Source organism: Neolamprologus multifasciatus, chromosome 10 (assembly GCF_963576455.1).
Source record: "Neolamprologus multifasciatus chromosome 10, fNeoMul1.2, whole genome shotgun sequence".
In the NCBI taxonomy this organism is placed as follows: domain Eukaryota; kingdom Metazoa; phylum Chordata; class Actinopteri; order Cichliformes; family Cichlidae; genus Neolamprologus; species Neolamprologus multifasciatus.
The window spans coordinates 7,692,152-7,715,414 of NC_140448.1; the positions used below are offsets into that span (position 1 = coordinate 7,692,152).

Sequence of the window (23,263 nt, forward strand, 5' to 3'; positions counted from 1 at the left end):
CAGAGATGTAATATAAGGTAAAAATAATTTTACCTTATATACTACAGTATATATTTGCAGATGTTTCAATGACTCACTGCTCTTATCTCTCATTTTCCAAGAGCTTTTTGCACAGTACTGCAAGATTGCAGGGATATATAGAAAGTGCACATATTTTAGAAGGAGAAATGACCAACATAATTTCTTGGTTGGCTTCTGCTCACGTGCCTGGATGTGATATCATGTGACATGGTCACTCAGTATGAGTGTTTCTTACAAATTACAGCGAGTGTTGTTGTGGTTATTTGCGTGAGAAGACATTTAAACAATCACGCCTATACTGTTATGATCCGGAGAGGAGGGGCCCCAAAGAAGGCAGGGAGAAATGTGGTCACGTGAGTCAAGTGGCAGCAAAACAAGCACATAAGTAGAGCAAAGTAACATTCAAAATAAAACCAAATGGCTAATTTAAACCGGTATTCACCAAACAGGTTTGCAAACATGACTTTATTTTGAAATTTAATCAGCGGAAGTACAGTGTCTCACTAAGTATAGCGTGACGCAACTACAAAGTAAAAATCTCCATTTTGAAAAAAGAAAAAAGGAATCGTCGGTAGGGGCGTGAGAGAAATATTTTATAGATAGTGGGAAAAAAGGAGCAAACGGTGTTTCAAAAAAACTAAGTGAGTTTTGTATGCGTCGAAAAGGTGTGGATACACGTTTTTTCTGCTGCTGAAATGGGAAACTGTCATACCGTTGGACCAAACGAGGCCCTTGTGGTTTCAGGTAACGTAAACGCTTCGTGGTCGATGTGTGTTTAGCTGCTTGGCGCTTCAGGGTCGCTGAAGTAGAAGAAACGAAAAAATGTTTAATATAGCCATTATACGAAAAGCAACTAATAGCTTTTATTATGTGTATTATAAAATAGAAAATAACGTGACCTGTAATATCACGGTAAAATCACCATTTGAAGCACTAAAGCGGGCGACAGCCCCGCGATCCGTGCCTCGATGGGAAATCAGACGCATCTCCATGTTTTCTTTTCTCACATGTTGACGGGAGTACATGTATCTGGACAGATAGGTCGAAATTTGTTAATAAGTGGACGAGCCAGAGTGTGTGTCTTTCTGTATTTTCCCCAGATAATTTATATTCTAAGTCCGCCGATTTCCTCTGTTAATACTCTATTATTGCAGTATTTCATCCGATTGCAGTGACGCTTGTTCAAGTACGAATACTAGTTTGTCAAGCAGCCTTTAGATGGTTTTGGTTTCCGCTGTTTATATTTCGGTTTCTACATGTGTGCTCACGAGTCTGGCTTTATATGATCATTTTAGTAAGAGTCAAACTAGCGTAATGTAACAGGGTAGGAACAGGACCACACGAAGCTGGCCTTGATGTTTATTTGCACTGGTGGCTCACTGGTACTCTTGGCCTACAGGACTACAGCAGGATTAATTGAATTATGAGGGAAGGGCTTGTGCACGCTCCTGGATTTGCAGACTGCGTCTGTCATCACTGATGTTTCTAATACCCATAACACAGGGCACACAATATAGTCCTTAAAAATTTAAAAGCTACTGGCCATGTAGAAAACAAAACAAATATTAGAACCAGATAATAATAATTTCATGCATTCGCTATTGATTGTTTGAGAATCCTACTGTAGGTTCAAACTACGGTTTGGGAACGTGTTGCAGGAAAGATGTCCAGCACGCCTCTGTAACTGAAACGTTAAGTGCCGTTTCCTGTCTGATTCTCTTGTGATGAACAAATAACAACTTTGGGATTTTCCATTGTGCAAAAACCAGCATGTAATTCATCACTTCGAGGAATTTTGATTAAGAGCAAAGTTGAGTGGGTGTGAGTTGCACATCCTGATCCTATGACCCGATTAGTCTCGGATGTCGAAAAGAAATAGCTTTGCTGTTTACATGTTTAGGGGCCAAAACACAACGTACTTTTCATGGCCTCAATTGTATATTAATGCCACCATCTCTCCATAGTGTGATTTAGGATATGCATGGCTTTTTGTCAAGAAAACTGAAGCTGGTAAAGGATTATTTGTCGTTTTCCTAAAGTGTCATTTATTGACGTGGTTTATTGACTTGTAGAATGAATGCATTAGCAGGATAGTTGTCGCTTCAGCATTCCTCCATAAAATCAGTATGTTGATAATCATGTGACCAGACCAGAGTTACTATAGTTTTGTTTTTTTCCAATTTATTTTTTTTATTTTTATTCCATTTTGACTTTTTAAATCAGTTTAGTTTCAGTTTGTTACCAGAGTGGATTTTTTTGGTTTCAGTTCAGTTTTTATTGTGTGAAAATGTTTAGTTTTATTTTACTTTAATTAGTTTCAGTGCTAGTTTTCGTCTGTTTAGTTATTATTGTATAAAGGGCATATGTCAGAGGCAAGATTTAGGAAAATCAGTACAGGTATTACAGTAAATACACTATTTTTTTGAAAGTCGTTGACTTGCAGTCTTTTACACATCCAAAATATCAATAAACACAGCCAATGACTCGTGTAATAAAATCAATAATAAAAGATAATAGTAATAAAACATGTAATAACATTTTACTAAACTAAAAATGACTAAAACTAAGACATTTTCTCCCTATTTTTTCATTTTAGTTAGATTTAAACATTTACAAAATTGTTTTAGTTTATTTTCTTTTTTCTTTTTTAAAAAAGTCTAGTTTTTACTTTTTAAGTCAACTAAAATGTTTTTCACATCTAGTTCTAATTTTACTTTAGTTTTAAACTATAAAAATCTTGACCTCTTGTTCAAATTTAATTTAAATTAAATTTTATTTTAAGGTTTTGAGGTAAGAAACAGTAATATTCAGGTAACGTGATGTCCTGTATTGCAGACAAACTTAGTTATGGTATCACAGTATTCACAGTTTTACCAAGGATAGTGTGTACTTTTTCTGGTTTATGTACACAAGTGCTGCTGTTTCCTGTCAGATGTTAGTCAGTCAGGCAGCAAAGTGCCCTGTTGTTCGAAGCTTAAAGGCCTGCTGTGTCATAAAGGAAGAGGTCTGCTACAGACCTATAATTTCAGATGTTGAACGGTTTACTAAAAGTATTTGAGTTAGGGAAGTATGTGTTAATAAGGATAGTCTACTCCTGGCCATCCTCCCCTTTCTGTCTGTTAGCATGTGACAGCTGAGAATGTCACACTAATCACTTATGATTACACCATGAAGCTGAGGCTAGTGAAAGGGGCTGCCTAACCTAACTCAGTCTCATTTGGAAACTCTTGTCAGTGTCATTTTTAGAAGTTAGGAGGGTAATGGCTTATAAAATATTGAAAATAGTTTTATTGGTTCTGCAAACTTACTGATGAGGTGGCTCAACAGGTTATATTTAATTAAATGAACAACCGCTATCAGAGAAATCACATGCTGCACCACATGTGCAGCATGTCTCTTCATATTTTAGTCATGATTGCTGGATACATTTATATCTTCAAAACAAAAAAATATTTTTTTATGTAAATGTATTTTCTTGCTCTTAATAAAATATAAACTAACATTCAAGTGAACTAAACAGCAGCCTGGCAGAATTTGGACTTGGACTCTGGTGAGGCAGAATGAGAGAGGTGCTGAAAGGCAAAACGAGAATTATTGCAAAACAGAATGCATCACAATAATGATGATTATTATTGCACAATTAAAACTGGATAATAAGTTTTAATTGTCCTTGGAATCCACAGTTTGTAATAATAACAAACCCACAAAATCAGAAAGAATGGTTCCATGAGGCTGATGTATTTAAATGAGAGGTTGAGTGTTTCACCCTTTACCTGCTTTGTTTTGGAGAACCTTTCTCACGTAGCTGCTGTGGGTGATGTGGTTGGAAGATTGAGAGAAGGGTTTTTGGTTTTCTGTCTTAAAGCTACACATGATCCTGTTTAGAAACTCAGTGCAGAACAGTGGGTCACTAATTGATCCTTTTCAAAACAGTGATACTCATTTCGGTTTGCATTAAATTTGCTTCTAGAGTTAGAAGTGTGCATTAGTATGAATTCGGGTGGTTTATGCACAAAGTTTAAAAGAACCCAGACTGGATGTCATATTGAAAAAGTCACATACAACAGCATGTGACCTTTTGCTACATTGATTGCAGCCATGTGATGTGTTTTATATGTGTTGCTCCAAAGGTGGCTGCTGTGGCTCAGATCAGAAGACTTATGTCGTGGGAGGCTGGGCTTGGGGCTGGTGGCTCGTCTCTGACATCCAGAGGTAAGATCTGTCTGTTCTAGCTTTAACCTGAACAAATGTGCTCACAAACTCAATCAGGAAACTTTTAAGATGAGGGTATCTGCAGGTCCCCACAAAAGGTTCTATAATACCTTTATGTCCTTATGGTCATGACTCAAAGTTTTTTAAGAGAACAAACACAAAATAAAGATCTATGAACCATATGAAGAGCCATAATCAAGCAAGTTATGAGATCATTTATAAATATTCATGAATGGTAATAGTTGTATAGGATTTTTTCTACAGGGTTTTGCTGTTCAGAGATCTTTTAAGTTAATAAATTCAAGAGTTAATTTGTTTTCCCACCTTACACTGTGAGTTAATCAGATAATTTCAACAAAGACATGGTGATGTAGTGTACGTCTCCTGTTTATCTAATGAGATTATGTTTGCCTAGACCCCTTTTATTAGGGCACATGCCCCTGTAAGATCTCAGCTTTGCATTTTGAGTAACAAGGGCTTGTGTTTGGATTTTCAAATAGATAGATAGATAGATAGATAGATAGATAGATAGATAGATAGATAGATAGATAACTATCTATCTATATGTATGTATGTATGTATGTATGTATACATATATGTGTATATATATATATGTATGTATATATATATATATATATATATATATATATATATATATATATATATATATATATATATATATAAGACTGCAAATGTGCAATAGTTTATCAGTTCAGTCTAGTTTCCTAATAGTTACGTGCAGGCTGTTATTTTAGCCCTAAAACATACTGAGAATGTAGATATTTTATTAAGATTGCTATATTTTGTCTTTTAAGCCATAAATTCCTCAGTAACTGTTAGTGATGCAGCAGTATTGCAGTGACAGTAGGCCAATAGTGAGTTAAGTAAAGATAACAAGTAAAGATCATATAGATTTTTAAGTTTTCTTTGGGCTTGCTCTAAACAACTGTGTTGTCGACTTTGTATTAAAACAGAAGCACTAAAAGAGATTGTGTATGTCCTCATTAGAGTAAGGATTTGGATCAGTTTGAAAGAATGATTGTTAACGGGTAATCATGTGACAATCTCAGATGATCTCTTGTGCAGTAATTCAAAAGTAATGTAATATGATGTAATGTAGTAATGTAATGAATTGCCTCTATAGGAAATAAGTAATGTAATGCATTAATTATCAAAGATGAATAATATATATTGACATCAAATTATATGAAACTATAAAAAAGTTAATAAAAAAACTCCGTTTAATTTTGTGCAAGTCATTTTGTAACTTTATTTTATAACGTGTGTGTGTGTGTGTGTGTGTGTGTGTATATGAATAAACATATTCCCATACATATACACACACACAAAACAGAAGACATTATTCAGAGTTTAATGATGAATAAATAAGCTATATGTGGCTAATAGAAACGCTCTAATATTAGAAACTAGTGTTTAACAGATTAGTGAGAATTGCAGCTGAGTATAGTCTGCTTTTTTCCAGCCCCAATGAAGAAGCATTAGTGGAAAGACAAACAGATGTTTCATAATGGTGATCTGAGGGAGAAGTACTAACAATATTTGTAAAACTACTGTAAACTGAAAATTAGCTAAACTCCTGTTCTGAAATAAAAGCCATCAAAGGAAATATAAACCTGCGAGAAGCTACTCACTAATGGTTTCATAATGAGCTACACCAAATTAAATTTGTGCCTCTTTGTTTCTCTGCCAGAAACCGAAAACTAGCTCTTTAGTTGGCTCTTGTTCATATATATTCCATATCAAGAAATAAAAACTGCTCCTTTTGTTTTTGTTCAGACGTCATATGCTGTATAGCATAATCCTGTAAAAAAACAGCATTGATACATCTTGTCTGTGGAAGTCCTGATATTAACTTTTGTTATATATCTTTTGTTTGCCTGCCTCTTTATTTCAACTTTGCTAACTTGCTTTGCTTTGTGTCATATTGATCTTGCCCTTTCTCAGTCCTTGTGCGCCTCCTTCACACCCATTTCACTATAAGTGCTGCTCATTGGCTCTAGTTGCTAGGAAACATAATGGTTTGACCTTAAAAACAAGATGCAAAAGTTGAAACATGTCTGGATTTATCTCCATTTAGAGTTAAGTAGTCTCAGGAATCCCTTCTTATATTTTTAGTATTCATTTTGATCAGCATTTCACATGCTTCCTCAGATATTAAGAGCAGCAGGGAGGATCTTGTGCCACTCAGAGTAGTAGTCATCATGTCTGCTAACAGCCCTGTGTGCATAAGCCAGTAGCTGGACAGCATTATTATGGTGGTGGTGGTGGTGGAGGACTTCCTGCTTGTGATGCAGTAATCTTGTTAATGTTGAGTTGAGGCTCCTCACTCATTGATCCAGTTGTCTTGGAAAGAAAGGGAGGTGGAGCTGTTCAGCAGAGAGTATCTGGTTCCCAGTGTTGCTGCAGTCATCCTCCCATGTCTTTGACTGAAACTGACCCAAACAACTAGGTATGAAAGTAGTGTTTATCATAATACAAGGGTGGTAAGCCTCTTTTATCTGCTCTGAAACATAGTCATATGTAAACAGTTCAGTGTTGAAGCGCGGGATAGGATCGTTTGTAATGGACATTTCTGTGTATTTGTGATGCAAATGTAATCTTAAAGGATCAAGGATCCTGTTAACACTGGCTTGATTCCATTAGTGATGTTGTGTGTTATCACACTTCATTTAAATTGTTTATAACAGCGACTATGACAAAAATTATGGTTTTAAAAGCGGTATCATCAGCAGCACATCATATGTAAAACAGGCTTAAAACCAGCAAAGCAGAAGGGCAAGTTTTGTGTTTTGCCCCTTCTCTCTTTTCTCTGCCTCTTGACCTTGGCTACTGATATTCCTAACAGCTGTTGTCCAACTTACTGTTTTGCCTTTGCTATCCCCGCTGCCTGCCTGCCTGCCTACGTAGAATGTCTCTGGAGGTTATGACCATCCTCTGTCGCTGTGAGAATATCGAAACCTCGGAGGGTGTACCCCTGGATGTGACAGGGGTGGCTCAGGTAATGCATTTCAGAAGGCTGGGGAAAAAAAAATAAAAAAGGAAAAAAAAAAAGCAGTGGCTGGTGTTTGAGGCCGAAGGAAGACAAAAGGTGATGGTTCAGCTAATCGGCTAACATTGTCTGTGTGTTTTCATCCTCTTTTCTTCTTTCTTCTGCAGTCAGAGGAGACAGTCAGCTGTTAATAACTTTGCTATAATGCTGTGCTCTGAGTCACCTTCAGCAACGGGGCCTCTAAATGAATGCTATAGAAATTAAAAAGAGGATATCAGAAGTCCAGAGACCAATCACAACTAATATAATAAGGCTAATTTTTAAATTAAATGCAACTCCTTAATGCAAAATCGATTGGATTGTGGATGGCATCTCATTTTGCTCCGTTGTTAGTGATCTGGAGTCCTTGGGTGAATGGTTTCACTTTGTCTTGTTTTTCTTTTCTTGTGTTCTGTCCCTTCCCCTCATTTGCTTTCCCTGAGAACATGTCAATTTTTATTTTATATTTTTCCACATTCTTCACAGGATAACGCTTGAGATTATGACCCTGCAGCCCAAGTGTGAGGATGTAGAGACAGCGGAGGGTGTAGCTATTACTGTCACTGGGGTGGCTCAGGTAAATCACCACACATTTTTGGGACTCCCAGTTCAGATTTCACTAACCCCTCCCTCCCTTTCTCTGGCATCAGCCTCTAATCACAGCTGAGGTGGTATTTCATACAGGGGTCTCAAGTGCGTATGTGTAACATAATTTAACCAAGCTGGAGTCGAATTGACAATAGCACTGTGTCAAATGCTTCCTTATTTATTTTTGTAAAACCATAGGCAATATTATACAACTTCAGCTGGTATTCTGTGTCCGAGTCTTCAAACTTGATTTTCTGATTTGTAATTTGTCACCCACTGCTCCCTGCAGCAGTACACCCCCACCAATTTTCTATGCTGATGACACAGTGTTATTTTCAGTCTTTCAGTGAATTAGCATGGCACACAAAAATGGGTCTATGAAAAGCCAAATTGGTGTTTTGCGGTCAATCTCAGTATATTATGTTATTTTTTATGCTGTTTATTTCTGCTTTTTTTTTAAATGATTCAGTTCTGGGTCTGTCACATTGTTGTTTAAAATTCACAGACGCTAAAGAATAACTTGGGTAGTCACAATACCAAAACATCTGAGAAGCAGTGTATCATATGTTGGATCCATATTATTACACTAGGTGTCACTGGAATTTGCAGGGGAGTTTTTAAATAGTCATCTTCTTGCGCACCTCCAGACACTCTTCCAGTGCAGCTGCTATTCTCAAAGGCTCTGTGGGAATTGTGCTCTTATCTTTTTCATTCATGCCTCTTCAGTGTGCACCCCGCACACCAGGTATAGCAGAATTGGCTCGGTTTGTCCCCACCATAACTTTTTTCTTTCTTCTGACCACTACTCATGCTATGGCCTTCAACTGGGTCGGAATTTTCTCCAGGACCCAGATTGACTACTTTTTCTTTTCAGATATTCATCTATTGCTATTATGTACTGCGTTGTCTCACTCGCAAGCATGACTACGTCATTTTTTCTTCGTCTTCTTCTGTTTTACTGGCAGTTGGCAACCCATTTAATTGGAGGAAGAAGAAGCCACTTGCTTAGAGTACCAATCAGGGGAAACCAGATAATCTTCCATGACCCCTTGATCATTTCTCATGGCACACCTATGTGCTGCAGCACATGGGTGGGGAAACACTGCGATAGAGGACTCTAAATTATTGTGGATCATAATGCAAGCTCTTACTACCAGCCCAGATTTAGGCCTTACTGCCAGGCATGAACATTATAGATTCTTTCAAAGAAAAGTCCTTTTTAGTCTGTGGATCGTGGACGAGTTCCACTTTTCAGTGGTCTGAGATGACAGTCATGTCAGTTTTACAGAAGTTGATGTTTTCTGTCTTAAACTACTTAAAGTCCTCATGAAAATGCAGACACACCTGAAATTTCTTTGTTTGTTTGTTTTTTTTTCCAATTGTTCTGATGATGTAAATAATATTTGTAAAGTGGTCAGAACAGGACCCCCAGGTACTGAGCTACCAATAGCAGCTGCAGTGTTCCAAAGGTGCCCAAGGAGACATGCTTCAAGGGTAAAATTGTCCAGATTTATATAATCTCTATTTATATATTCATACTTAGACCCCTGTGTTAAAATCACAGAGTCAACTTTTATTATAAGACACTTGCCTCACTCTATAACAAAGAAAAAACCTGAGCACTTTCCTGTTACACCATCCAGATGAACCAACAGAGATACCACATCAGATTTTGTTCATACCGTTTCAAATTAATAATGTACCAGGTTGAAATTGTCCCAATAAGACTTGAAAAGGTGACAGACCTTTCTGAAATGTTAAAATTAGATTTTGAGGCATGTTAAAGAGAAAGGCCACCATAAATCACATCTTTTTGTACATCTTCTCCACTCACAATAAAGATATGGACACTGACTAATAACAATGTTTTGCTTAATATAGAGAAGGAGATAAAAGTATTATTAAAAAAAAAAATATTTAAGCAGTAATAGTTCTTCATCAGTCATAAAAATGCTATGTGCTTACACCAGGGGTCAGCAACCTTTAAGACCCAAAGAGCCATTTGGACCTGGTTTCCACACAAAAGAAAACACTGGGAGCTGCAAATACTTTTTGACATCTAAAATTAAGATAACACCGTATATATTGTTCTTTACCTTTATGCTTTGTGTGAACAATTAAGGTGTGTTGCTTATGAAATCCATGAAGTGCTATAGAGAAAGTTACATTTTATTTATGTAATTAACACATTTCGAACACAGCTGAACTAAAATGATCCATGTAGCAAACAAAAACTATTGTGAGCCTCCACCCTTATATCGCTTTTGGAGCCTTGACCTGACTTTTAAAAAATAATTGGAAAAAAAGCACTATGCTGCTAAAAAAAAAAAAGAAAAATAGATATTTGCAAAATTCTGCCTAAATATGTATTTTACCAGGTTAAGGTGTGTGGCGGGGCGTTGTCTGCAGTGCCGCTGCAAGGGAGGCGGACGCACCAGCTGTGAGCTGAAAAGCTACAGCCAGCTGTATGCGTACAGCAACCGTGTATGAAAAGTGGTCAATAAAGAGATGCTGAAAAGCATGTTCATGCAAACATTGTTGGGTCTGCCGTGATATATGTTTACAGTGGGACTTCTGCTCCTGAACCTCTGCGCATATCCCATATGCGCACAGCGTCTGCAAATCGGGGCTGTACGAAGTCACTTTCATCTTTACGCAGGACTGTAAGCTGTCATCTGTGAGGCGTGAGCGGTGTTTGTTTTTAACATAGTTCACAGTGGAGAACAGCTGCTGACATAATGTGGATCCGAAGATCCATAATTGGCCTACCTGGGGTTGAAAGTCTCGATAAATGCACGCCATTTCGGCGGGTACACCGGCTTCCGCGAGTGTGACGCTTATTTAGAGCGATGAAAAAATAATAAAATATAATTTTATTTTTATATTTCAATATCACAGTAATCTTCCAATTTAGAAGTACAAGTTAAAAAAAAGAACTAACATAAATAAAATACACTTAAGCTAAATACTTCTAATTTATTTTCCCAAACCACACGAGCCACAGTATAAGGACTAAAGAGCCGCAGGTTGCCAACCCCTGGCTTACACCATAGGTGCCCTCCTACAAATCGTACTGCACATCAGAATAACAGTGACTTCAGCGATACCAAGGCTACAAGACCGATAGTTCAGCATTGCCTCTACACGTTGCCTGATGCTGATTGGCACTGTTTGTAGTGAAAATAGAAGCAAACTGTCTTATCCTCTGCAATTGTCTCTTTGTTACTAGAAGAAGAAAAGGAGGAGTAGCGGGGCTACATGCTGACTTTTTAACTAATAGCTCCTTTATGCCCTATGCCTTTTAGGTCTATCATCGCAAACTTTAGCAGCACCATTTAAATCAACATTTCACATTATTTTTGCTGTCTTAAATGTATTACTTAAAGCTACTTTCAGCTGCTCATTTATTCACAAGTGAAGGTTTTACTTGCAGAGCAGCATGTACAGGATTTTTCTTTCCCCAGTTTATGATGGCAAAAACATATTGTTGACTCTTCACTCTAATCATTCTTTGCTTATTCAAACCAATTCTAACTGCGCCCTGGTGTGTCAGCTTATGATCATTCAAAAATAGTAGAGAATAGTTGCATTGGTGAACTAATTATTTCGTGTAACACAAAGCAAACCTCATAACCTCACTTAAAGCAGTGCATGAAGTAAAGTAAGCACAATACTGCACAGCTGCTTTCATTCTGTCAGTTATATTAATTCCACAGATGCTGAAGTACAAATCAAAACCAGGCAGCGCTCCCTGGCCTTGGACCTTGCCTACAAACAGAGTCAAGACTCCAGAATGTCTTATTTTGCCTTCTAGATACTTTTTAGCACAAATGTTGACTGATTTCTAATTTGTAATAGAAAGTAATTATTTTGTGGATTTTCTGTTTAAGAAAATGTACGTATCATCACAGTGTTTTGTGCATTTCCATATCTTGCTCCTAATTACTTCCTGATTTTTTTTTTTCTGCCCACATGCCATTAGTTCTTTTGTTTGAATGATGATGCCTCATTATCAGTTCTCTGTTTTGACCACCATTTTGCCACTGTATGTTCCTCTTCTCTGTGTTTTTCTACATGTGTGCTGACAATGAGGCCACTGTCTGGAGTTGAAAACCCCCCACTTTCACACAGTTTACTTCGAGCAGACTCATAATGGTGTCCGTCAGATTGGTCCAGTCTAAGCCAAAGCCACTGTGAAATTTGTGTCCCATGGTAACAGCAAAGTCTTTCCTAATTCAAAGAGACAAATGAATTAGACTTGGTGGGAGACATCCATTTAAAGCAAATGAGCAGAATTTCAATCTAGGATGTGCATTTCATTTCTGTATTGAATTCTTCAATCATATTTTGCCTTGTTACTTTAGGTAGGACTGTTTTTTGAATCCTTCGATAACTTAATAGTCAATTTGCACTAGAAGGACCTAACAAATTTTAAAAAACAAAACTGTCTACTGAGATTCTTTTCTGTGCATTTAGAGGAGGCAGGAGGAAGGGTGGTGTTACAAGTTGGAGTGGGGCTAGGTAGCAGATTATAAGCTCAAGGCAACAAATGAAAATTGTTCAAGTCTTTATTCCAATGTCAGCCGTTGCACAACGCCCCCTGCTGTCTGTTAGAGCTTTCCTTGGCTGTCTTGTGGCCTTTTCTGTTTTCTGGAAGTGACGACAATCTTTCCTGACTTTGTGTTGCCCTTATTTCTGTTATGAGTGCATGTTGTAAAACATACCCATGTGCAGACCTCTCGCCTAAGGACCCAGCTCACTCTTTTTTTTTCTTACAGCTCTGATGGACAACAATTTTATCCCAAACCTTTTTAACCCATTTTTGATTACATGACTGTCTGTTTGTAAATGATCTCTCTTTCTATCACTGACTGTTTCTATCTTTTAAACCTCAGGTCAGTGACATTCATTTTTCTTTGTTTCTTTCTTGTTGTTTTTTTAAATGTTGCGTGTCCATCATATTTTTCTCCCCTGTTTATTTCTATATATTTGAATTAACCTGTGCAACATTGATGTGAAAATCTAAGTCCCTGCATTTAAGAAGAGCAAAAAAATTTCGATTTTATTATTAGACGGCCATGTATTCTTTAAAAGCCATAATAACATTTCCAAAATACTTTCATTGAAAAGAGATGCTGTAAAAAATTATTTACTCCCTTCCCAATTTCTTAGATTTTTGCATCTTTATCGTGCTGACATGTTTCAGATCGTCAAACAAATTTTAATATTAGGCAAATATAACTCGAGAATGAGACAACATAAGATTTTCAAACTGATACCAACGGTCCATCTACTAAAGATCAGAGGTCAAGTTTTCTCAAAATCTTGTGAATGTAATAAATTGAGAATGATGTCACCTGTGATTTTCAAAATGATGAGAAAGGTGAATGTAGTAGGAGGCTGACGGTAGCACTGGCAGCCAGCAGCATTTTTAAATGATTTCATTTATTAAAGGAAAAAAGTTATCAAAACAACCTGGCCCTATGTGAAAAATGTATCTCAGGGTAAGACAGGGTATCTTTGTCTAATATTGAAATTGGTTTGATCTGAAACATGGTAAAAAAAAAAAAGAAATTAATTAATTACATTTTCACGGCATTGTATTTACTCTATAAATAAGTATATCAATTACAAGAAATGTGTTCAAATGAAATGTGAGTCGTGTGGATCGACTTTACCCAAAGGCAAACTAAGAAAGTATTGTTGAACATTTGTTTGGCCATGTCATTGATGGCTGACAGTTTTGGCTTCCTCTTTTAGGTGGGCTGACAGCATACAAGATGTTCTTCAAACATTTTGCTGATTACTATGTCCATAGTTCTTTTCATGTGTAAAAAGCATAATGACATAGATACATCCAACACATACTGGCATCATCATCATCATCATCATCATCATCATAATAATAATAATAATAATAATAATAATAACTTATTATTATTAACAGTTATTATTATTATTATTGTGAATTTTAGGCTTTGTAATTTCTGCTCTTTGCATTACTGATGCAATGAAGGTGAACAGAAAAAAAAATACATTCTAAGTAAAAGGATTTTAAAAAATCTTTGTATAATATTAAAAGCTAGTATGTGCTGTCCTTCTGTGTGCCACACCTGTGTGTTGTGCCTGTCTTTCTGTATTCACAAACACAGGCACAGTGAATGATATTCTCTGTCCATGTTGGCGTTAGGTGAAGGTGATGACTGAAAAAGAACTGCTCGGTTATGCCTGCGAACAGTTCCTGGGAAAGTCAGTCATTGAGATCAAGAGTGTTATCCTGCAGACCCTAGAGGGTCACCTGCGTGCTATCCTTGGTGGGTAGCTTCTCCAAATCATATGGTGACTCTGTGGTGTTTTCTTGCTTTTTGTTCTTTTTGGTATCTGCGCAATATGACTATGACAGTGATTGGAGAATTTTTTTTCCCTCTTGACATATTGGCCCTATTTGTCAGTGTGTTTGGTTTTATTCAAATGTATTACAGGACCATGATTTTTGAGGCACTAAACACACTGACCGATCTTCCAGGCACGCTAACTGTTGAGCAGATTTACCAAGACAGAGACAAATTTGCCTCCTTGGTACGAGAGGTGGCAGCACCTGATGTTGGCCGCATGGGTATCGAGATTCTCAGCTTCACCATCAAGGTATAAGAAAGAGAAAGTCAAGTTCATGTTATTCTGACTCTTTTTCAAATATTTGTTTGTTTTTTAATTTCATTAGGTTAACTGCCTAGAACTGTGTACATTAGTGTTAACCTTTCTTCCTTAAAGGATGTATATGATAAAGTGGACTATCTGAGCTCACTGGGTAAAACTCAGACAGCTGCAGTACAGAGGGATGCAGACATCGGAGTAGCAGAGGCAGAGAGAGATGCTGGCATTAGGGTAAGAAAAGCTTTAAGACGAAGTTAAAACTTCTATCATCTATTGCTAATGGCTATTATTACATTAAGAAACCACCATACAGCACCTGATCCATCTCCATGTCATTAGTTGTTGCACTCTGTCTTTTACAGGAAGCTGAATGTAAGAAAGAAATGATGGATGTCAAGTTCATCGCAGACACCAAAATGGCTGACTCCAAAAGAGAGCTGGAAATGCAGAAAGCTTCTTTCAATCAGGAAGTGAACACAAAGGTATGAAGTTGTGTTTGTTGGGCTGAATGTGTCAGCAACAATTGTGAAAGTTTACCCTTTTAAAAAACTTCCTGCTTCTGTAGAAAGCTGAGGCTCAACTGGCATATGAGCTGCAGGCAGCTAAAGAGCAACAGAAGATCCGTCTGGAGGAGATAGAAATTGAGGTGGTGCAGAGGAAAAAACAGATCAAAATTGAGGAAAAGGAGATTGAACGCACCGAAAAGGAGCTCATCGCTACTGTGAAGAGACCTGCCGAGGCAGAAGCCTACAAGATGCAGCAGCTGGCTGAAGGCCAGAAGTGAGTACTTTGCTGACAAATCCTCTTATCAGTCAAAAAGAAATCACTTTCAGTGAGAGGGGGAAAATGTTAAAGGGCTATTTCATTTATTTCTTAACTGAGACTGTCATAGTGGTTCGCTATATTTAAAGACATTTTTTAACCATATGATGTTCAGTCTCTTTAGGCATAATTGAATAACTCACCACTGTTTAAATAATGCTTTGTAGATGGAGGAAGTGTGCAAAATATGTAATACATATATGTAAAACATAATATGGGCTACTCTTGCTTGTGCTGTTATTGGTCCATCAGCCGGTCATGCAGAAGACAAAGTTATAACCTACAAGAATTGAACTGAACCTGAGTGTTAAAAACAGTGAAATGTCCACTGCAGCCACTGTTTCTGCTTTTCAGGCTGTATTTTTAATCTTTGAACATTTTTTTCACACTTCTCCCATTCCTATTGAAATCTGCTGTTGCTCCCTTCCCTAAAGCAGAGCAGCTGATTAGTTGGACAGTGGGCCCCAATCTTTATCAATATCTGAAATTATTGTGTTTTTCTAATGCTAAAAAAATTCTACATATAGCTCAGCACCCAAGAAACATCATAGTAATATTAATTATACTGCTATTTATTATTCATTCTCACATATACCACATGTAATGTGTAATGCCTGTTTATGTCTGCATGTCAAAGGTCGTGTGTCTATTAGTAATGAGATATTGGTTATGTAAACCATTAAAGAATTCTTTTGCTGTCCCTCTAACACTGATATCTGTCAGGATGAAGAAGGTGCTGACAGCACAGGCAGAGGCTGAGAAGATCCGCTGTATTGGTGAGGCAGAGGCTGCCTCCATTGAAGCTGTGGGGAAGGCAGAAGCTGAGAAGATGAGGCTGAAGGCCGAAGCCTACCAGCAGTACGGTGATGCTGCCAAGACCGCCTTAGTCCTGGAGGCTCTACCCAAGGTTTGTGATACAGATTTATAAAACAGTGCCATTTGTGGATTTTTGTTTAGTGTTTTTGTTTGTTTGTTTTTTACAGTGTCTACACCATAAGAGCTTTGAGTACCAAAGTGATTTTATGAACTTTTTCAGACTGTTTAGCAGATTGGACTGGCAGCTTCTCTGGTCTCTGTGATCAAGATTATGACTTTTTCAGAGTGGACTGCTTGGATAGCAGGACAGCCTCTAATATTTTTGTTTCATCACAATTCAGTTATGAGGAAGAAATTGTAGACATATGGTTTCTGTTTTTTTTTCTTTGTGATATAAACCATTAACAAGCAGCTCAACTTCAGGATTAGTTTTAGAACCATTACACAATTATAACTAACATTTCTGTCTTACAAATGCTAGAGAAGCATTAATTGTCTCACATGTACTGTCTTTCTCTGATAACTTTGAACATAGACTTTGTTAAACATTTAGCATTTTACTGAACAGAGCTGCAAAGGGTTTGATCTGTTTTTATCACATGATTACTGTCTTGGAAAAAAATAAATAAAAAAAATCAGTCCTCAGTTATTGAAGGTCTCAAACTGGTATTCACACTGTTTTTTCCAGATTGCTGGTAAAGTGGCTGCACCTCTGTCCAAGACCAATGAGATTGTCATCCTGAGTGGAGAAGGCAGCCGTGTAACTGGTGAAGTGAACCGTCTATTAGCTGAACTCCCGGTCTCAGTCAATGCCCTCACTGGGGTGGATCTCACCAAGGTAAGAAGGCACTATACTGTTCAGAGCTCTCTGCTGAATATGAAACATAGTACAGAGCTTTTTTCTCCCCCTTCTGTCAATGAAAGTAATTACACAAACACACTTACCATATGTTTATGATGGGTGTAGCCAATAAGGAAACGTTAAACCACTAAGTAATCTGCGTTTTTAAGTGTTATAAGTTTTTCTGTCATACTTCGAGTTGCTGTCTGTCTCCATTGCAATCACTAATTGCCTTTTCAGGCAAACATATTTATAAATTATGACATTGGCTTGTTGGGTCCATAAGCCTGCAGTTAGATCCCGAGAGAATTAATCACCATATGTGGGTTTGTATTGAAAGGGCTTTGGTGCAGCAAAAAGTCACTTTTTTTGTTTACTGCTATATGTCATCTTTATGGTTAGTTGTATATTTGGTTAATGATTGCTTATAAATAAAGAAAGTCTCTGAATACTTATGGTTAGACATAAATATTTTTTCTCCCCATCTGCAAGCTGCAATTTCCATGCTGTCAGATCATTATTCACTTCTTAAGAGACTTCCCAAAAATGTAGCACAGGAATGCTGTGCTGTTTAGGAACCGTCTGGGAAATCAAATGGAGAATTTCACCACCCACATATGAACAAACTCTGACAGTTATTACTAAACACTGAAACTCTTGTTGTGTAAATAAGCAACACTTTGTTAACACAGCCAGAGTTGTATTTTTAGCTTGTTCAGTGGTTCTCGAAGTAAGAGAAATCAAGGCAGCTTTAAGAAGCAACAGATGCACTGTACTGTAGTTATTAACACTTTACATCTTTTTTAAAATTACTTTTGTTTATTCGTGTTACAGACGCAATGAATATATTTATAATGAATTTCTGGAGCAGGACCACACCTCATACATGCCCCTTCCAGTTCTCTGTCTATATATGAACCCCTGCACTGCACGCTCTTTGCGCTCGTTTTCACGCCCTCCTCCCCCCCCCCCCCCCCCTTCCAATTAATTCTCATTAGTACATGAGGATCTGCCGCCGCCAATCCCCACTGAGGCCTTCCCCAAACCGCAGCCTCAGTTCATGCTCACTCCATCTGCTAGTATCTACTAGAAATGCTGTCAAACTTAATTGAAGATGTGGTCTCAGCTAGTTAATTCTTTGTGACTACATTTTTTGTAATTACAGAAAAATATTTTTAGACATACTCAAATTAAGTGTTCATATTTGATGTGTGAATCTGTACTGATGAGTTAAATGTCAGTGACTTCCTCTGAAATCCTTTTTTCTAATTAAGACCTCATCATGTCTAAGGGAACAGTTGCTATGACAGATGAATATAATGTACAGCTGTGCTGTGTGAGCATGACAGTCGCTATTAAACACTGTTCCAATGTGCTAATCATTGTGATCACACAGATACCTCTGCTCCAGAAGATGACCACCCCACAGAGCCAAGCAGCCTTCTGATGAAGCAGGCCTGGGACTCGTTATTCTCAATCATTTGCTGTGTATCTGCCTCAAGCATGAAAACTTTGTTTAGCTCATGACCCCTTATGCAACTGCCTTTGACCAGAAACACTTGACACCAAATCAGAGGTTTTTTATATTTTTAAGAGGTTTTTAATTTTCTAAAGGTGAAAATAATGGGGCCTTACCTCTGAAAGATCAGATTGTATGTATTTTCTTTTTTTTTTTTTAGTTCTTGTTTTAAACACGTTCACCCTTAATATTCTGCACTAGTTAGCCAGGATTATATGCTGCAGTTCTTCACAGTCCTACTAAATCCTTCATAGTTTAAAAAAAGTCCAGACGCAAAGTAGGCGAGAGAAATTCAGACACGGAGAACTAATCAGAATACTGTACTCCTCTCCAGAGCTTTCTAAGTATATGCCTGGAATTCATGCATATGTTCCTGTCTGATGTGTTGACATTCATTGATGATTGGAAATGGAGCAATAGGTGCTCCTGCCTCTTAATTCCACAGTCATTCAATGCTCAGTTGTTGAAGTAGTTTGCAGTAGACTGAACAGAGTGTGTAATTCCCTCTTTGCTTTTAAACAGACTTCTTAAAGATTAGCATGATAGATCTTCAAACTATTGTTGTACTCACCGTGATTATATAGATATAATGACACGTTACCTGTTACCAGTCACTTGTATGATAAGGCTTACCTCGCAGGATGTTATGTTGTCTGTCTTCTTACTCCTATGTGCAGTGCCTGTTCACCACTCAAGTGCCCAAACCAGATGAAAGCGGTTTGGCTTTAGTTGGATTTCTGTCTGACTGTATCACTGTTATAGATGAATGTTGTTTGTTCTATGCGTATACTGACAGCAGTGCTCCCACTTCTCTTTTGTCACATGTTTGGACATGTCAGCATAAAACAAAGCCATATTTGGAAATGATTAGCCCAAACAGTGACCCTGCATGCCCACCAAGGCTACTGAACAGTTCTGTATTACCTCAAATGGCATGTGGTGGACATTCAGGGTCTGAACTTTTTTTTTTTTGTGTGTGTGTGTAATTTCTTTTGTCCTGTTCCCCCGCCTCAGATAAACTGTTAGTCTTGCTAACATATTTCCCATATGTCACCTGTATGATTGTGTTATTTGTAATTTAAGGAGAAACTCCACAGTGATGAAGGAAAAGCATCGTCGCTCTGACCTCTGTGGGTTAAGTTCCCAGTGCACCCAGTCTGTGATGACAAAGCAGGAATGTTACAGTCAGTTACAAGTCGGGAAACAAGCAGGTGATTTGATTGTAAACACTGTAGGCAGTGTTTGTGCTCAGGTTTGTTCTCAGTTTGATGAAAGCAAGGTGAAGTTCATGTTGGGGTCTGAGCAGCTGGATCTGTAGCTGTTTCTGCTGCTGCATGTCAAAGTAAAACATGATTTGTTTTCATGTCAGATTTCTACTGTAGTCTGTTACTGTGATAGAAAATGAAACATTTCTTTAAACATGTTCCAATCTTGGCAAGTTCTGCGCGACCTTGAGATGATAAACAATTAAGAGTTTCACAGGTTTAATCATTGCTTGTAGATTTGGTTACCCTGTTGTAAGGTTATATAAATTCATTCACCTTTATACAAAAGTCAGTGTTCAAAGTAATTGTTCAGTATCAGAAGTTTTGACATGTACTTGCAAGTTTCAACCTCTAGATGGCAGAATCTTAGCATGATTTGAGTCTCAGTGAGTCCTTTGTTGCTACATGTCCTAAATCTAAATGTACTTTTGTACCATCCTTCTCTGCTTTCCCAAACCAGCTTATTGTGCACAGCTGGCCTGCCCACCTCTGAATTAATTTTGTGCCTCTCATAAACAATATTGTGAACATTCATTAACCACTTTTCCAAATCTGTGACCATAATGGTTTTTTTTAAAATTGCCAGTGATCATTTATCGTACTGTTTCTCTTCTCTGTGAAATAAACACCGTCCATGTGGCTCTTTTGGTCTGTGGCAAATTTCATCTTGTTTCTGTTTTTTCCCACATTAATGTTACAGTTCCACCTGTTGTTAAAGTGTTGTATTTGTGCCTGAAACACAGTTATGGTGAACCTTTTGATGTTTAATGTTCCTACTGTGAGAAGCCGCTGTTTACGGATACAGGTCATTCAGACCTGTCAAAGATCAGCTGATAATGAATTCACTGTCCCGTTTGAAGCCGGAGTGCAGATTTCACTGCAGTGTGGATGAGTGAGAGTCGTCATTTTAATTCAGCTAGACAGCAGATGACTGGCAGTTTAATTCTTCACTCAGGCGCGACACTGCCTCTTACTGCTGGTTGTACGGCCAAATGTGGCTGATCATGAAAATTTCCAAAATTTCACCAAAAGTACTCACCTAAAAGTAGAATGTCTTTTATTTTATGTCTGCTTCAGTCAGCAGGTAACGGAGGTGTTACATGCAAGTTGCCGTTGAAAGTCATATCATTGTAACATTTACCAACGGCACCATTTCTGTCTGCAGAAGACATTGTATCTGAACAAAATGGTTAACAACTTCTTATTCTTTGCATTGCTCCTTTTATTTAGACAGAATTCTGTACACAGTGCCTTTGTTGAATAATGTTGGTCTACTTAAATGTGCAGATAGTTGAATACCATTCATACACTTGGAAATACTGATGGGATGATTTGTTATACTTTTGTTTTAGATTGTTCAAACTCTATTATACCTGTACTTTAACATCTATCCTACTAATGTATATTGGAACACACACAAGTATGTATGTATTTAGATGATAAATGAAACATTCTAGCATTATTATTTGTAACCTGGACCTCTTGAAGGTCATTCATTATTTTGGCCAGCAAATGTAGGATATGATACCTACATTTGCTTTGTCTTATCAATGTAGTGGCAACCTCTGAGTAGCATTTGAGAGGAGAATGACCAAACATTATGCCTTAACTCCTGTCTTCATGTGAAACATGTCCATCTGTCAGAGATAAAATGTAACTTCTATAAAATGATATTGTGAATATATTTCTCATGGTCTTGGATCCAGCATGGCATTTTAAGCATGTGTCCATGTTATTCTGCGTTGTGTTCCACCCTCTAAATAAATGTTTTACCACTTCCTGTTTGACCTCACTGTCTCAGTTAAATTAGGAGGGTTTCATCTCACACTCAGTGCCATCTGCTGTATTAGTGACGCCTAAGGGGGAAAAAATAAAAGTTAAGGAAATAAAGGATTTAGGATATTATTTAGATGAAAATTCATTAAAAGTGCAACACAATTACTATTATTGTTAACTTACAAGGTGTGACTGAATATTGAGATTACACAGAAATTTAAGCTTCTATGCAAACTGTAAAATGTAGCTAAAGTTACGTCGAATCGGATTTTAACAGTATTGTGCCCAAACGTTTGTTTGTGAGGGACAGCCAATCATGTCATGTCCACTTTAAGTCAGTTAATGGGGAGTTATTTTATGCAATTGTTTTAAGAGACACTGCATTTGTTATTTGTCATAAAAAACAAAACAAAATATTTTTGGTGTTGGGACCTTATAATGCTGCCTAGCATTTTCCTTGACCTGTGTCAGTGTGTGTTGGTGGTAGTGGTGGGGCAGGTTACAAGTCTCTTTACAATTTTACGTAGTTTTCCAGGTCTAATCACATGATACATATAATTGTTGTGCAAATGGTCCTTACAGGATACATGGTCCTCATGTTTCTCAGTGGTCAGGTCCTTTTATACAGTAGGCTACTTGAACAAGCAAATACTCTTTAAAATAGTAATAAATTAAAGATAGAAGCTGTTTTCTGCTTGCCAGCCACTTACTCAACAAGCTTATCATTAACTGTTATAACTGTTTGTAGGTATTTTGCAACCCGCTGACATTAGTTTACTAACTTTGTTCACAACTCAGAATTCCTTCAGCTGCAAAAAAATTAGAATTCTAATCTATGTTATTTTTCTTCTTTAGATCTATCCATAATCCGTTTTAACCCACTTCAAACTTTACCTCAACTTTTGTAGAGTCAGTCTCACGTCATCTTAAAACTCTTTGATATAATGAAGAGTTCATAATTAAATCAACTGACTGCAAGCATAAGACAGTCTGCTTTTGGACTACAGTTGCTGGGGCTGCCAGTCCGGGGCAAATGTGCAGTAGCTTTAAATCTAGACCATTTGTAAAGGATTTTCCCCACAGGGGGATCATTCATTTTAAATATATCATTTTATATAATTACCATTTGCCAGACTCATAGGCAACCACATCCTTTTCTCGGAAGGCTTAAGAAAGACTTAAGATCTCGGCAGAATGACGCTACATATACCTCCGTGTCTATCTCTAACTTCTAACTTCAGATCTTTACCACCTAATCTGGCAGCCCTGATTCTAACATCCTGATTTAAAGGTGTGACAAATAAAGGTTTTATATTACCTATTTCTGTAGTTGCCTTTTCAAAAGGGATCTGATATTTATTTGTCCAAATGTCTGGTTAAAAAAAAAAAAAACTCCAGGGGATGTACTTCAAATCAAAGTACACAATGTAATAATAAAGACTGAAATCCTGCAAATTTGGACAAATGTGTAATTTTTATTTACATATCAAGCATCCTTACTCTGACCAAAATATCCTTCTCTAATGTACGATGCTGTTAGATTAACTATGATGCAAATGACCATTTACAACAGTGCCAAGATAGAGCTAGTTCAACCAATCATATACATTCAGGTACTTCACTTCTGTGGTTTCCAGTCTATGGGTCAGGCTGTAGGATTAAAAGGACTGTAGAACGATTAATGGAAGAAGAAAGTCGAT

At 37.3% G+C, this 23,263-nt stretch overlaps 1 protein-coding gene across 3 annotated transcripts; it reads left to right on the forward strand.

The window, feature by feature from the left end:
• The first annotated feature begins 547 nt into the window (after positions 1-547).
• On the forward strand, positions 548-21,565 carry LOC146509519 (flotillin-2a). Of its 3 annotated transcripts, none has more exons than XM_085175580.1 (11): positions 548-765; positions 4,152-4,233; positions 7,162-7,252; positions 14,061-14,184; positions 14,397-14,515; positions 14,642-14,755; positions 14,887-15,006; positions 15,090-15,304; positions 16,070-16,253; positions 16,851-17,000; positions 18,400-21,565. In XM_085175580.1, exons 1-11 carry the CDS (start codon positions 717-719, stop codon positions 18,448-18,450), a joined length of 1,299 nt encoding a protein of 432 aa, XP_085031706.1. In that variant the 5' UTR covers positions 548-716; the 3' UTR covers positions 18,451-21,565. The 3 variants fall into 3 exon arrangements, with proteins under 3 accessions (XP_085031706.1, XP_085031705.1, XP_085031707.1); XM_085175579.1 differs by lacking the exon at positions 7,162-7,252 and adding an exon at positions 7,769-7,859; XM_085175581.1 differs by lacking the exons at positions 548-765; positions 4,152-4,233 and adding an exon at positions 7,769-7,859 and having other exon boundaries at positions 4,909-7,252.
• Positions 21,566-23,263: the final 1,698 nt, after the last annotated feature.

Excerpts from the sequence above, each read along its gene's own strand:
- LOC146509519 (XM_085175580.1), top strand. The coding sequence starts at position 717 with ATGGGAAACTGTCATACCGTTGGACCAAACGAGGCCCTTGTGGTTTCA. Across the intron at positions 14,185-14,396 it reads TCACCTGCGTGCTATCCTTG|GCACGCTAACTGTTGAGCAG; the intron begins GTGGGTAGCTTC and ends CCGATCTTCCAG. Across the intron at positions 16,254-16,850 it reads TCCTGGAGGCTCTACCCAAG|ATTGCTGGTAAAGTGGCTGC; the intron begins GTTTGTGATACA and ends TGTTTTTTCCAG.